The 16,519-nt window shown below is 36.5% G+C and overlaps 1 protein-coding gene across 2 annotated transcripts; it reads right to left on the reverse strand.

The window, feature by feature from the left end:
- Window positions 1-819: 819 nt before the first annotated feature.
- Window positions 820-14,748, reverse strand: SLC38A2 (solute carrier family 38 member 2). Of its 2 annotated transcripts, XM_027858950.1 has the most exons (16): window positions 14,453-14,748; window positions 12,983-13,265; window positions 12,637-12,718; window positions 12,388-12,503; window positions 10,320-10,393; window positions 10,140-10,232; window positions 9,839-9,920; window positions 7,865-7,947; window positions 7,215-7,273; window positions 6,917-7,090; window positions 6,440-6,519; window positions 6,216-6,316; window positions 5,115-5,239; window positions 4,629-4,773; window positions 4,418-4,515; window positions 820-3,791 (listed from the first exon to the last, which is right to left on the reverse strand). In XM_027858950.1, exons 2-16 carry the CDS (start codon window positions 13,102-13,104, stop codon window positions 3,693-3,695), a joined length of 1,533 nt encoding a protein of 510 aa, XP_027714751.1. In that variant the 5' UTR covers window positions 13,105-13,265; window positions 14,453-14,748; the 3' UTR covers window positions 820-3,692. The 2 variants fall into 2 exon arrangements, with proteins under 2 accessions (XP_027714751.1, XP_027714752.1); XM_027858951.1 differs by lacking the exons at window positions 12,388-12,503; window positions 12,983-13,265; window positions 14,453-14,748 and having other exon boundaries at window positions 12,637-12,713.
- Window positions 14,749-16,519: the final 1,771 nt, after the last annotated feature.

The following is a 16,519-nucleotide window of genomic DNA, read 5'->3' on the forward strand; positions in this document are numbered from 1 at the left end:
GAAACTAATTAAAATTCAGAAGCATAGTGTCACATTTATGTGCCCAGTTAAGTAGAACCAGGAAAACAAACGACTGCAATGTAAAACATAAAAAAGAAACTGAACCACTGTCATTAGGACAAGTTTGGCCCAAGCTCAATATACTTTCCTCCCTGCACTACAATGACAGTGGACAATAGTATCACATATGATTTAAACATATCGGATGACAATTAATGTCGTTAGCTAGCCACTTATCAGACATAAAAGAACAAGTACATAATGATAAATGAACAGTGCATGCTTCAAAGATGAATTACGCCCAGCTGCCAAACAGAATTTTTATCATAAAACCATGGAATGGGCATTAGGTCTACAGAAACTAACTTAACAGTAGATAATCAAGTAGTTCACATTTCCAGTAATAGTTTTGGTTTTCTTTTTTTTTTTTCCCTTTGCTACAAGTGATGGAAAGATAGCTAGGCCTGGAGTTAGGAAGACTCCTCTTCTTGAATTCAAATCTGGCCTCGTTGACTAGCTATGTGACCCTGTGCAAGTCACTTAACCCTGTTTGCTACAGTTTCCTCATCCGTAAAATGAGCTGGAGAAGGAAATGGCAAACCACTCCATTATCTTTGTGAAGAAAACCCCAAAAGGGGTCACAGTCAGACACAGCTGAAACAAATGAAGAACAAACGATGTTGGGTAGGGAGGGAAAAAAGGAAGAATAGATTTTGAAAATTACAATTAAAAAGGCATCAATAAAAACTAGATTTAAAAAAATCTACAACCAAATTAGATATATTAATATCCTGACAAACCCATTCTTACCAAAACATATTTGCCGATTAAGCACATATTTATTTTAGTTTATTTAAAACATACAATGTTTCATTGAAACGGTGAAGCACTCTTTGCCAACAAACCATACCTGAATTGTTGGACCTTACAGTACAGTGAGTATATACAATATGTACAGATTTTTAACACCTGGGTAGGGAGGCCTTTTTCAACAGATCACATTTGTAACTACTGCATTTTAAAAAAAAAAAACCTCCATGAAACAAAAATGAATCTGCTCTATTTTGATTTTTTAAAGGTTTTGGATTTAAGAGAGGCTTGTTTACTGCAAATACAATTTAAATTTTAGTACGTATTCTTAAACAACTTGGTAGCTAATGTCATTGTAATTGTCCATACGGCAATTTTTAGGGGGACAATACTTACAGAGGCATACCATCATAATGAAGTAATAAACTAAGAAGAGTATGTACATTTAAACCCAATACCCAAACCTGTATTATATACAACCTATTTACAAATATATACTGACACGTGATATATGTACAGAGTATCATAAATATTGAAAAATATGTTAGCTTTAATGGATTAATGCTGTTCTATAAATTATATTACAGTTATGACTGAAATATCTGTGGAAGACAGTAATGTAAAAACAAGATGACAAGACAGTGGTTTAATACTGAAGATTGCTCATTAATGAGGATATGTTTTAGGAACCTCAAGGCAGACAGGTTAACTTGTAGGAAAAATCATGCATTGGAGTACAGCCTATCCAAGTGGTAACAGCCAAAGATGATGGGGGGAGACTTCTGACATCCTTCTGTTGTAAGAAAAGGAATTGTTATTTTTTTCTTGATTTTGCTGGGGGAAAACCTAAAATGATCTCATCGACTTAAGAATGGTATGTAAAAAAAAATTCTTCACATGGCATTCCCCTACAGTTTTCAGGTGCTAATTTTGCAATTATTTCCCAGAGCTCAAGGAGGAATGCCAACGATGCTTGGTTTGAACAGAGTTGGGCTCTGGAAACCATATAGAGAAGTGATGGCCCACTCAAAAATATATAAAACAAAACAACAGTGCATATTCTCTAGATTGTACCTACTAATTTCAAATACAAAATTAACCCTTGGTCTCATTCAATATATCACTACTGGTTATCTTCCAGTTGCATGAGATCTATAAATTACAGATGTTTGTGGTCCGTAACCTTACCAGTCACACAGACTACATAAGAATGCTGAATGATATAAACCATGCCTGCCAATTCTGACTCTTTCTTAGAAATGAACATAGTTCAGTTCAAGTGAAAATTTTTGAGTCAGATAATTCCAACATTTGCTTCTCCCAACCACTAACAGAATTATGTAAATTCAGGTTTCTAGACATTATGCCAAATGAGTATAGTACCACAATTGTTTGATAACATATTTACCATACACCTTAACACACCATAAATGCGCTCTTAGAAGCCAGGTTAAATTCACATTTTTCTCTAACTGGGATCAAAATGAAACAAGTGAACATGCAGAACCACAAGAGCTTCTTTATACTCACATTGCACTAGTTTCTTTAGCCATTGATCAGACACAAACAATTCTAAAGTAAACAAGTATGAGATGACAATCCAGTGCATATGAGTTTAAAGAAGCATCACTGCATGAGTATCCTAATTGCCTGTACAAAGAGAACTTCTATCATAGACCAAATACTGGTATAACCCAGGTATTAGGCCTCTAGTGTGGATAAGACAAGAATAGAACTAAACAGTCATTAATCAAGTAATTCACACTTCCAATAATGGATAAATAATGAGAAATCCTGTTAGTTCAGAAGGTTCTGAATACAATGGTTAACACCTACAGCAAGCAGATCCTAGTCATCCATTGCTGTAAGTCATTTGCAAAGAGCAAATGAATTTTCAGTTGACTGAAAAACCTAACCATAGCTGTCAATGTAACTCTAGAAATAGGTGGTGCAACTGAATAAACCCTGTTTTTACCCAATTGCACTATTTGGTACCTCAAGTTCTATATATTAGTTCTTTATTTACCATAGAGATATTTGTTTCATCATCTTCCATTTTAATGGGGATAAGTCTTTAAAAATTTCATAATTTGAATCTTCCAGGTATAGGGGAATACAGGAAGAAGGAACACAAAAAATAGACTTAATATCTGATTTGGGATAGAATATCAATTAACAAACGTTTACTAATTATACCTTTTAATTAATGGAGATTTGAATGAAATCTATGCTTCTAGTCAATGATATATCTTTGTTCACATTGGTTTGAATGTATAATTTTCTTTAAAAATTACTTGTTTTGGATAAAAAAGGTATTTGGCTTATTATGCCTATAAAAAGGCAAGTCAATTCATAACACTAATAGTTTTAAACACTAATGAAATATTTTTATTTGGTCTATTGACCTTATCTGGATAAAGTTCAAAAAAGCAATTTCTTAAAAGTAAAATAGTGCTTTTGAAGTCTTTGTATTTTTGGTACAAAAAATAATAGTGTTCTCTCTAATGGTTATTTCAACACTTCACTGCAAATTAATAATTATTTCTTACATCAAATGGTTCCATTAGGCACATTCAAGTAAAATCATAAAATATCCAAGTTAAACAATGAAAAAAAGCCAAACATGTGGCTTGATAAAAGTTAAAGTTGTCCATTCTCTGGAATGGAATAAAATTGTCACTTCCTCTAGCAGGAGATTCATGTGGTATGTTGTTAATTTCCATTTCTTTCATGCAGAACAGCTTCTTAAAGAGTTCATTAATTCTGCACAAGAAAGAACCAGCAAAAAACTCTGCATTGCAAAAGGAAGTGAAACTGCAAACATAAGTGAAGTTCCGTTTTAGTAGAGAGTTGACTGGTATTCAAGTTCGCCATCATGACAGCTAATGGCCATCTGAAGAGGCATTGTGGATCCAATCAAGAACAATCAAAGTCATGCTTCCAATCATTACAAAAATGCCACTTAGCAAGAAGAATACAGCCTAGAATAAAGGAACATTAATTTAAAAACTGGTCAGTAAATCTAGAGAGATATCCTCACCAAGTGAAATCTACTAAAAAGGATCTTGTTATCGCTGCGAGAAACATTTCTATAATTTTCTACGATACCATAAAAAAGCTTTAATTAATTAATAAAATTTTAACATCTTCAGGAGGCCTTAAGAACCACATCTGAGATCTCTTATCACCACATAAACTTTGAATTGTCAATATATCATACTTTCGAGAACTACAATAATCTACAGAGCAGATGAGGAAATTTTGAAAAACAAAAATTAAACTATGTTCTCAGAGGCAAGGTTAAATAATGCTTTATCCTAACAATTCTTTATGATTGCTAACACTCCAATCCCTCTTTCATAAAACCATTCCTTTCAACTATCTAAGGTTATGGCGGTTTACAGGATGCAAGCCAATCAACCAATTATTTTACCTAGAAGTAATAACAGTATGACAGAATAAGAGAAGCATACATTTGAGCTTTTCCACTGAACTGGCTGCAACCAACAAATTAAATTAGTATCATATAAAAAAAAGCTTCATTTTATTTTGGATCAATCAGTCTGGCTATAAGCAACTAGTATTGGGTAAATTATTTTTTCCTTACCCCAATCTTCTGCACAGATTTCATTGACTCTTTCTTTACTAGTTTGATATAAAAAGCAGAAGGCAGAATAAAAATCAACATGGCAGCAGCAGAGGCACCTATTTACAAAAACAAAGTATCCATAAATTAAGTATTAGCATGCCAAGTGGTTATTAAAATCACACTTTCTGGTAACATAAAAAATGTAGAACCAATTTAATTTAAAACTTACCAATGAAACCAAAGATATCTCTAATGGTTGGGACAAAGATGACAAGCAAATTGGTAAATACCAAGATGGACACAGTAATAAAACTATGACGCCACCAGCTGAAATCCTTTGCTGGGCACAACAACTGAATGAGTGAACTCCGAATCTATTCAGGAAAGGAAAAAGAGAATTAGCAGAAATATGAATAAGCTAGTAGAAAAAATAAGCTTGTAGAACAAAATGAAGTCAATGATTATGAGGGAAACTGCAAATATTAACTACTTTTCTAATCTTTTTGCTCCCTCGGACACTTGAGCAGGTTTGCCATGTTTCTGACTATACAAAAATGCCTCACACAGTTTTGTTTTTTTTTAAAGTCTTCGTAAAGCAAAAAAACTTGGAAATATTTAACAGTTTAACTTAGGTATTTAAAAGGGAAAAAAGCCACACCAAAAAGCTCAAGTTCACATAAAAAGAGATTCATGATTATGTTACTGCGATACTTACTGGGAAAATCACCACAGGTACTGTCAGCGTAACAGCTATCAATACTGCCAAACGGACGATGAGAAGAATAATATCAGTACCCAAGACGGCAGAGTAAGTATGAAGCAGTTCTGGTTCAACATGTCCTATGAGGAAGATGAAACAAACTAGGGTCATGATATGTTTTCAAAAGAATAAATTTTGTCCATTAGATGCTCGAAATGACTTCAACAGGATCTGTGGACAAGTAACTGAGCAACATTTGGCCCAGAAGTTGGTAGCTACTCACAAAACAGGGCTGTAAGAGGCCAATAAGATTAATTTGGAATTATGTAGTTAATACAATTAAAAAAACATTAAGTGGCACATTTTCAAAGAGTCAAGCTTAGATTTAGCCACATGAATTCCATTAAAAACAACAGGAGCCAAGTGGCTAAATCTTAATGCTTGGCTTAAAGTACTTTATGGGGGGGGGGTGGTGAATGGTGGAAGGGTAGCTAAGCTGAGTTGGAAAAAGTCCCTTTAATTTAAAAGGGATTCTATTTGAGTGTTAGCAAATGGATAATACACTAAATTTGTAGGGTCTAAATTGCAGGATAAATTATATTATCCAAGAGGAAAAAACACAAACCTATTTTAGGCATGTACCTTCAAATATTACAAAAAAAGCATGTGAAAGAAGGATTAGATTTGTTCTATGTTCATGTGAAATGGGTTACAACTAGGTGTCCCCTCCCTAATTTTAGGGCAACATAACAAGAGTTTCTTAATAATCAGCTATCCAAAAATGGAATGAGCTGATTTGCTGGGTAATTAGCAGAGCAGGGGGGAATGCTCTATGACTAGCAGAGCAGGAGGGAGCTTACTGGAGACCTTCAGTACAATTCATGCATTATACAGGGAAATTAGGGATTAGATCAGACATCTCTAAGGTCTCTTCTGAGTGGGATTTTACTATTCTGTGGTAGATCCAGTAATGCAAGTTCTTAGTTTTAAATTTTATTTCTCTTTGGGGTGGGGGACTTTTGAACGCTGTATTCTTTGATGCTAGAGTGTAAATAAGGATTAATTTCATTGTTAACTAGTCAATGATTTTTTAATTGTAAACTGGACATTATTTACCGTAAAATGTCAAGTATCCAAAGATGGCGGCAAGCAGGTACATGAGAAACATGGCAAAAAAGGAAATCTTGGACACATTCATCATTCTTCTACGACTTCGGCTATTTAATTGGAAGGAAACATGCAGATAGATCTTTAGCAATAAAAATGCACAGTAGGTTACCTTTTCCCATTTTTCCACTTTTGCGTGTAACAAATCAGTATGAAACATATAAAATGCTTACCCCTTCAGCTCTTCATAAATAGGAAGAATGGCAGGATGGCAGACAAATGAAAATGTCAGAATTGGCACAGCATAGACAGTCTGAAAAGCAAACATAAGAGGACTGAACATAATGATGTGATTAGCTCATCAACAGCTACTGAGGAAATACAAAGCTTAATTTATTTTCTTATTCATTCACAAAACTCTAGAATTTCTTATCCTTCCAATTTGTTTACTATGGAGGTGACAGCCTAATTTTTCTAATTTCTAGTCTTACCCGTAATCCTCTGTATTTTTTTTTTAAATCTGTTTTTAAAAAAAAAAAAACAAAACCCAATGCTTTCTATAGAATTCTCAATAACTAATTAGTTCATCTAATCATTATTTAAACTATACAACCGTGTTTATTCTTCTGATCAATGTATTTCCAGTCAAAAGATTTCATTGCTCTCTTAACTCTACACTCAGGCTTTTAAAAAAAATTACAGAAAGTTACCTGTGAGTTGAAGATAAAGTACTGTGGTTCGCAGTAGTCATCACTAGTCATGTTAAAAGAGGTTTCTGGTGAAGATGTAAAAGTTGCTGTCAAGTTCATCACTGTACTATTCAGTGTCTCATTCATCAGTGCAGCTTCAAAAGGACAAGAAATTTCAAATTTCTTGCACATCACCTAACAATAAAATTATAAAGGTTTTATATTTTTGTTACTCTATATATGACAAAACATCATAAAACAGCCCCATCTGAAAAGTGATACCACATATGATGCAGCTCAAGAATAAAATTATACCTACCACAATCAGAAAGAACAGCATACACAATAAGGAAAAGCCACTTGTATATCCTAGATATCCTGTAAGGGCATGGAGAGGGAAATAAGCCATTAGAGGAGATGTGTTTCAGACAAAGGTATTTTCTGAGATAAAAGTATCTTTACTTTTGCTATTTGTGAAAAGACTAAGTACTAGAGTCACTAAAACATGGACATATTCAGTTAGTTTAGAAACTGGATCTGAAACCAAGAGTCTTAACAAGTGTAAACTTAGTTATGTGAGCAGTGTTTTCAAAATTAAGAGGCCTATTATAGTTTAAGAATTCTAAACTGCAAACAACCCAATTTCAAGATAAAAACTGATAGCTGGTTAGGACTAGGGAGCAGCATTTCTTACGAAATGTGCCAAGCAAATATTATTAAAACATTGAAGAGCAAAGCATTCCTAAAATTGACTGAAGCCTTCTCTTATACATCAACCAGTAGCACTAATCGTTCAAAGCCCCAGAACTGGTTTAATCTTGATCTTTAACATACTATGATCCCTAGGCAGATGCTAGGCTTTCCTGAGAATCCCTCACCACCTTCTCCAAGTGACAGGGCTGTTTCTAGGTGCCAGAAACAATTTATAACTAATGATTTTCCTAAGTGTTTTAAGTTAGGATTACTTACCTAGATTTCTCAGCAATGACAAAGGAAGAATAAGCACCAACGATACCAGCAAAACTAAATAGTCACCATTCAGGTACCACTCTCTGAATAAAAAGAAAACAATAACGTTCAAAACTGGTCACAGATGAAAATTTGGTTTCTCCTCAGGAAAAATATTCATCTGGCTCTTTTAAAACAAAATGCCTACCTCAATTTTGTGAACTTTAAAAAGAAAAAAGCTGAAGGACAATTTTGGAAAAGCCTGCTCTTTTAAGGCATTATGGGAAAGTTATTCTAGGGAAGAAAAAATAATTACTATACTTTGTACTAGAGGGCTATATTCACTTAGCTGAGAAACTGGGTCTGAAACTAAGAGGGTTAACAGTATAACTTTTGTCCTGCTGTTTATTCTGGGAGCACTGCCAACTAATTCATAACATAAAATGTTCCTTAAAGGCTCCATACTAACGCCACAAACAAAGCAGCACTGTTAAGCAAGTAACCTTATCTTCAAGCATTTTTACGGAAGATTATACACCAACTTTGTCATTACTTTGGCTTGCCATTTTTGAAGCTGGAAATAAATAATTTTATAAGACTTTCATTTACAAGAATCTTTCATTTGTTAACTAATAAACCCAAACATTTCAACAGAAAATATTTCCATACTCGGGGAAAATGTATACATGATCATGAAGCAAGAGCTCAAACTATTGAGACTTACTCTTAACTCAAACAGTAAATAAATTATAAAATTTTTCCTAAGCTTATATGAAAAATTTATATTAGATCTGTTTACTGTATACTATGGGTTGTCACATTTCCATTGGAGCGTCAGAAAATTCTTTCAATAATTTAATTTTTTCAACAACAACAACAAAAAAATACTCAGACTCAGCTTGTATTATCCTATATCCACCCAAGAATTTTATTTCTCTCTCTTGAGATGTTAGCATATCATAGAAAACTGTTATTTCAAGACTTAGGTTAACAACTCAAGTTTCTGAAAATTTACCATTTGCCTATCTTTTAAAACATTTAAATCTTAACAGAATATTAACATAGAATGTATTACTCAGAGAGTAAAAAAATTCTTCCAATGTGCACTTTAGATAACACAAGCAAAACAATTTTACTAGACGGGGCAGTCTTCCATAGCATAATCAGCACCTAAGAAGACTGCCATTCCTGATATTCCCATTTTTCACAACTTCAAATCTAGAGAACTGATTATGCAGCATATTACTTTGGACAATCAAAAACTTCAAACTTAAACATGGTGTTGGATTTAGTTTGTGTGCTAGAGTACATGTAATATGAAGTATTTATTAAAATAGAGTGTTAGGTCTAGCTTATATGACAACTATCATAAAAGAAAAAAGTTAAAGAGTCTAACAACTAGGGTGAATTTATTATCCATACAATTAAGTGGCTGATTAAAAGTTCTCAACTCATTTCAGTTCAGTCTAGTAGGGGGCTTTTCTGGACCAATTTCCTCATGGAAGTTAGATAGTAAATCATAAATGTTCATGTTATAGCCATCTTTGCTGAAATTCATCTATTCCAATAAAATAATGATGCCTAAACAGTAATGGCATTTTACCATGGAAATTAATACCAGTAATTACGTGATAACTTGTGGGCAAGCATTAAAATATATTTGGGCCCTAAAAATTGCACTTACGTTTGAATTTTCCATTATTGTTTTTAACCTGTTAAGCGTTATTAAAATCAGGGTCTGCACATGCATAGTCATTTTAATACCAGCCAAAAAAATTGAAGACTTGCAATAGGTAATAAGAGGAAATTTGTGAGTCAAAACAATAAAACTTAAAAGTTTCATCTGAGGTTCTTAGGAAGCAAAATGGAAAACCAGCCCCAATTCCTCTAATTTTACATACTACATTTTTAACTTAAAAAAATTCAAATCTCTATGTTGGTTTTCTTTTTAAGTCTATAATGGTTCTCTTATAAATAAGGAATCTTAACACCTACCCTTTACTATGTTCAATGCTCATTAATGCCTGGATCACCAATGGTAATTCGTATTTCACTATGAAGAGGTAGCTTGACATAGCTAGAGGAAAACAAAATTATACCATTATATATCTAGAATCTACTACATGGTAGAAATCATCAAATGGTGTCAATATTCAAATATCAAGGAAACGTGTGCTAGGCCATAAACTGGGGTGGGGGGAAGGAGGGAAGGAAAGCAAAGGACAGTTCTAGGGAGGAGGGAACACCAATTTCAGTTAAAACACAGCAAGATTAAATGACTTTCTAGAGCCCTCACCTCCAATGTTTTGCATTGTAATGGACCCAGAAGCTGCAAGTTTTCCAGCCATACCAAATGCTTTATGTCCTAACTGCTCATATAATAGAGACCCTGTAAATTTAAAGACAGTTATAAATCTGTATTTTAACAAAGAATAGCTATTAATTATCTTGAAAAAAATTAATAATTCTACTATACCTCCTTCATTAGCTGTCTTCAAAAGGAGATGAACAGAATACAGGGAAAATATTGACACAAATGTCAAAAGAATTCTGGTAAAAGAAAGACAGAGCACTCAGCTAATCAAAAAGTATGATAATATTTACATACTGTACAGAATTTGGGAAAACAAGTACAATTCTCTTATCCATGTATGTGAGTGATGCCTGCACACACACAACAATTACATACAAGAAGTAAGATACCCATTAATGGGAGATTTTTGCGGTCCTTAAGATAGACCTGGTTTTATGTTCTGTGCTAAACTTAATACTGTCCTTAAGAAGTATATATTCACTTTTTCCAGCAGTAACAATAAGTTTTATTTGTGCCTGAAACTCAAACTAAAATTTATCCAGGTAAAGACTGTCCATGATATTGCCATTTACCCAAATCCTTCCTCTTCCCCCTCACTTGATTGGGCAGGGGAAAAAAATGCTAAAGTAGGAGCTTTAACACTGAATTTGACAAAGAACTTTCCTGATGTCCCCTATTTCTTCCTTGAGAGCAAACACCAGGGAAAACAGTTTAGTCAAAACAGACTACTAAAGTAGGTATGATGGAAATCTGTTTCCTTTGGCTTATGCAATCCCAAAGAGCTGGTTATGAATCTATATTTTTCAAAATTGAGGGGAACCCACTCAATCTCATTGATTCAATCTATCTTTAGATGTTTTTGAAATTCTGTCATTCCTGAACCACTAAATAAAGAGATAAATTTTATAAGAGTACAAAATATAAGGTGATTTCCAAAATGTATCATCAGCATACCTAAAAATGTGTTTTCCAAATGGTTTTTATTTTCGGTCTTCATTTTGAAATGTAACCAATTTCACTGGCAATACAAATCATATTTTTATAGTCGCGAAGACTATACAAGAGTGCAGATTACTGAATTCGACTTTGAGCACTGTATTATGTATATACACACATACATACATACATCCAGCCACCAGCATATCCCTCCATACAGATAGACAAGAATAGGGATAGGAACACACATATATACCCCTTCTAAATACCACAAGAGATCAATATATAACAATGATGGCATCTAAAATAAATCAAAGCACCAACAACTGTATAGTTACAAATACAATGCCCTGAAAAGGGCAAAAAAGCATTTAGCAGGTGATCAACTTTATAAGGTTTGGGGCTTTTTTTTTTTCCTCCTCGATCCTCTCTATTTACAATACCTACCAGATGATCTTAAAATTTGGTATGCCCCTAATGAAATCAAGAGATTCTAGAGTTTAGGGCATTTTGAGTTTTAGGCCAGTGAAATTTTAACACAAAGCACAGCTCTGCAAAAGTTAATTTGTTCAAAACATATTTTCCAATCAAATAGAAAACACAAAAAGACAGTGTCAGAGTGTTTATGGTCAAACTACAAGGACACTTGTTTGAAACAATAAGACAAATACATATTGTAGAAGTAAAAAAAAACCAAGTCACTTGACTCCTCTGGGTTTTAGGCTACAGATCAATCTCTAGGGCTCCTTCCACCTCTAACATTCAGAAACAGCTGATTCCAATTGAGACAACCTTAAGATAAACTCAATTACACATTCACTATCCATTCTGACAAAATGTGGCAGTCCACAAACAATCAGAACAAATTCTATCATTTTGAAAAAAACTAGAATATTTCATTTAAACCAAACAAGTCTAGATGTGTAAACATGATCACATCCTGCCCATTAAAAGTAGTTCATTCTTAAAACATTTAAGCAGGGGTCCAAAATCTTCAAATCTATTTATGGTTAATAGATTTGACTTTTGACTAGAAAAAAATAAAAGGAATAAACAAACATAGCAACAACATAACAAAGTCCAAAGATGTATTAGATATTTTGGACTTATGCTTTCAATAACTAGAACGTACTCTAACTTAAAACCACCCTAATACAAGTACTGGGACATTATTATAATAAAAACGCTATTTTTGTTTTTTCAAAGGATCTGAACTTTTAAATGGAACCACAAAAAGTTTATTATGTTAATTATGCAGCATAACCGAGTATGCTAATTTTTCATAGATACTTACACAAAAAGGGCAATTCCAGTGTTAGCCATGGCATAAGAAAGCCCAAGGATTCCACTGCCCACAATAGCATTGCTCAGGTTAAATACTGACATACCAAACGAAGTCGTACCTGGATGCTGCCAATTCAAAGGAAAAATAGAAACCAAATTAAAAAGGAAAAATAGTATTAAAATTTTGAAATCTAAGTATAAAGCTATTTATTGTTTTTTACCCAAAATGACATATATTTTTCTATTGCTTCTAACTTACAAAGTCTGTTTCATACTTCTTCTTTCCCAAATTCGATTCAAGCAAAAAGTTTTGATTTTCAGGATCCATGTCCACATAATGGCTGTAAGAAAAATTATTTGAAATAAGATTGTTTTCTAACAACCAACCATACTAAATATGCCAGAACATTTTTTATTCAGCACAAAATTATGTAGATCATTCATGCAAACAGTTACTTTTAGGGGAAAATTAAAAAAAAATATTTCCTCTGTACTAAATTTCACTATGGGAAAGTGAATTCCCATATCCCCATAAGGAACTTCTTAAACACGAATCCCTGGAAAAGCTTTTTGAAAATAAAGAAAAATGTTGAAGTTCTCCTAACCTCTTCTTCATAGCAGCTTGTTTGGTGGGATATGAATAGGTGAAATCATTGCTGTTGGAACTGTAGCTACTGCTGTCTTCATCTGGAGAAATGTTAAACCTGCCCATTTCTGCTTTAGTCATGATAGGATGGAGGGGGAGGAGAGTGTAGAGGAACCTGTCTTAGTTTTGGACGAAGTCAGTGGACCCTTAAGTTCGGCTCCCTCTGTTTACGGAATCAACTCAAAGGTTCAGCTCAGCTCCTTTTGTCCTTTGCGGCTGGGTGCAGCGCACACTCGCCCGGGCTGGGGAAGGTAAGAGGGAAACGTCAATACTGCAGTGGTCTCCTAGGCTGGGTCACGTGGCAAGCTGCTGCTGCTGCTGCAGCCGCCGCCGCCGCTGCCGGGGAAGCTCATCAGGGCTGATTCATCCTCAGCCAGAGGAGTGGAAAAGTACCAGAAGAGAGAGGGGCGGGGGGAGCTCGAGGAGGGAGAGGAAAAGTACAAGACACACTCTATGGAGGAGAACAAAGATAATCTCCCACCACTACACACTAATGGGATTCACCCTCAAAAAAGGCAATACCCTCATGCTCATGCGGAATTTTATAATTACATCAACCCAAACTGGATCAGCCCAAAAAATACTCTTGGGTTTTTGAGGTTTTTTTCCCCCCATTTTCTCCCTCGGACATCGATATAGAAGGGGTGTGTGAGACACACACTTCATACTGTCTTAGGTGTCTGCAATTCTGGTGGCCTCTAATCGTCTACTTTATGATGTTCCAACCCTCCCCCCACCCCCACCCCACGTACTTTGCTGGGAACAGCTAAGACTGTAGTATAATCTATGGCAATATAATTTACTTTTTAAAAAATCAACTAAAGTTCCCATTCCTTTTTTTAATAATGAAAAAATGCTCAACCAAACAATAAAATAACTCCTAAGCTACACAGGCAGTAAAGGACCCGTCTGTTTACACATTTACAGGGACAGGGTTCAAATACAACAGCTTCCCCGCCAGGCCCTTTCTCCGCCAGGAAACTGATGCAATATCGATCGTCGATTGTCACACATCCTCCGACCTGCATTTCCTATCGCTAGCCCAAAACTCTATTCCCCACTCCCCACAGAACCTGGGGCCCCAGGATTTAAAATGATAAATGCAAATTAGTCACAAGACCGTAACAGAGGGATCGCCAGCTTCGGGGCTCCCCTCCCCCTCCCTTAAAAAGATGCAGCAGCAGCGGCGGCGGCCCCAGCCCCCCCGCTTCCCCCCCCCCCCCCCCAGCACCCAAAGGCTCGCGAGCCTCGGGCTGCCGGCCTTCCGCGGCGACCAACGCCCGCCGGCCGGCCAGGAAGAGGCCCAACAATGACCGCTGGCAGGCGGACGCCAAAGGCGAGCCTCCCCAGGCTTCCCCCGACCCTCCGCTCACGCCCTTCCCCCCCCAATTCTGCCCCCTTCACAGATGATTCCGCTCGGGGTTATTACCTTAGATGATTTCGGGGGTTCTTTTCTCTGGTTCCAAATCTCACCAAAATGGTTTCGCCAATTAATTCTCAGTGAAACCCCAAACAGTAAAACAAAGAACTACAAAACGGCCCAAAACAAGAATCGAGCGGAAAAAAAAAATCCTGAGTCCCCACTCAAATCCCGAGCGGTCCAGAAGGAAAATGGAGCGTAGGTAGGTGTTGGCGGGGCTGGGCGGACGCGTGGTGGACGGCGCGGCCGAGGTGGACTCCCCCGTGACACGAACAAGCACGGAAACAGCGTCGCGCGACTCTGAAGAATTTCTCCGGGCTCCGGGTTATAGACTCGAAAGTAAGAGACTACGTCAGCGGGAGGGAGGAGACAGCCCGCCGAGAGCTCTCTCCTTTGTGTATCAACACCACCTGAGCTCCGCCCCCCGCTCCACCCACCCCTCGTCTCCCCCCCTCACCCGCCCGGCCCAATGGCCTGCCCGACCCCCACAACCCACTGCCTCCTTCGGGCACCCTCCTGTCCTCCTTCCCTCTGGGTCGGCCAGCCCTTTCATTCCCTTACCTTTTCTCCGTATTTCATCCGTTCATTCTTGTGATAGGGACTCCACCAGCTTCCTCCGCAGAATCAAATATTACCCCCAAACACTTCTCGTTGATCGTCGTTTAAGACCGAAATTCAGTTGCTCTCTATATTGTTCTCCAGATCCCCTTTCTTACAAGTCTCTAGCAGCAGCTTTCCAATACCTCCTAACCTGTTATTTACTTGACCAACAAATTAGAAACCTGGACAAGGTGTCTTGTGGGCTTCTCATTCCTGTCTCAGAAGTATTGCATCATACTTTTGTTTGTTCACTTATCACCTCTTTCCCCACCCTTTTCCTCCTTTCCTTCCATTTAAAGAGGTTTTCTTTTTTGTTTTTTTACTTGGTTTGTTTGAATGTTAGACTGGGATGTTTTCCTTCCTTCCTAATCAGCTCTATGTGACCCCCTTTTCTTTATAATGTTCCTACTAAGGTACGACCCCCCCACAGACATTTTGGAACAGGAAGGTCAAGATTCTCAAGGTCGAAAGATAGTAAAACCACTTAGATCTGGCAGTTGCTCTTTCTCTTTGAACCTTGGAAGCTAGGTAGAACACACAAAGGTGGGTATGAAAAGATTTTTTTTTCTTTTAATGTCTTCCTGAGGAGATATGTGTAACTTTCTATTTTGGTAGCTCATAGGAGTATTAATCCTTTGTAGTCTTCCAAAGCTTTCTCTTTTGCAGTAGGATGTGGAAGTAGGGGAAGGACATCAGAAGTTAGTAAGATTTTCCCTTTCTGTTAGTATTTTTGCCTGACTCCAACATTTAGCAACTACCAGATCAGTCTCCTTATGGCCTCCCACAAACCCTATGCTCCTTTCCTGCTTCAGAACTTTTGTTCATGCCAGAGAGTAAGTTTTTTCTCCACTTTGGACACAAATTCGGAAGGTTTTTGTTTCAAATTCTGCTTAAGATTAGGGCCTCAACTTTCTAATCTGTAAAATGGGAATAACGGATTTGTTCTAGGAAAGTACTTTGTAAATGTAGTCGATATGTGCTTTAAGGATCCATATTTCAGTTCCCATCTTCACAGATGAGTCTTAGGTCTTAGAGCAGGGCTACCTCTCTCCCCCTTAGGTTCAATGGCTACTCTTGACTCTATGGTTATTCTCTAATGTCATCAACTTTATCCCCCACTGGTGCAGTCCCCCCAAGATTATCATTTGAGAATCATTTTAGTCAGCTGGCCTCATTTAAGTAGCTTTTAGAAAAGGGTATTTACTTTTAGAAAGGGGTGGTTCAGTAAGAATAATTGTTATAAAATATTTCCACCCCAGAAGTCTGTAATACACTTTCCTACAAGCATATAAAGAATCTGGGAGAAAGTGGGCTCAGTCAGAGAGTATTTATGGTAAAGGGATAACTCATAGCTACTGGTTGCTGGAAGTCCTCTTTCATTCCTAGGGAGCTCAAGAAATTTCCTTTAAGCATGATGTAGCTTCTTCATTGGGCTCCTTGTGGAACCAAAGCACACTGCCATCAGATGTTTCAGGG

The sequence above is a fragment of the Vombatus ursinus genome, unplaced genomic scaffold (assembly GCF_900497805.2).
Source record: "Vombatus ursinus unplaced genomic scaffold, bare-nosed wombat genome assembly UNPS02013950.1, whole genome shotgun sequence".
Classification (NCBI taxonomy): domain Eukaryota; kingdom Metazoa; phylum Chordata; class Mammalia; order Diprotodontia; family Vombatidae; genus Vombatus; species Vombatus ursinus.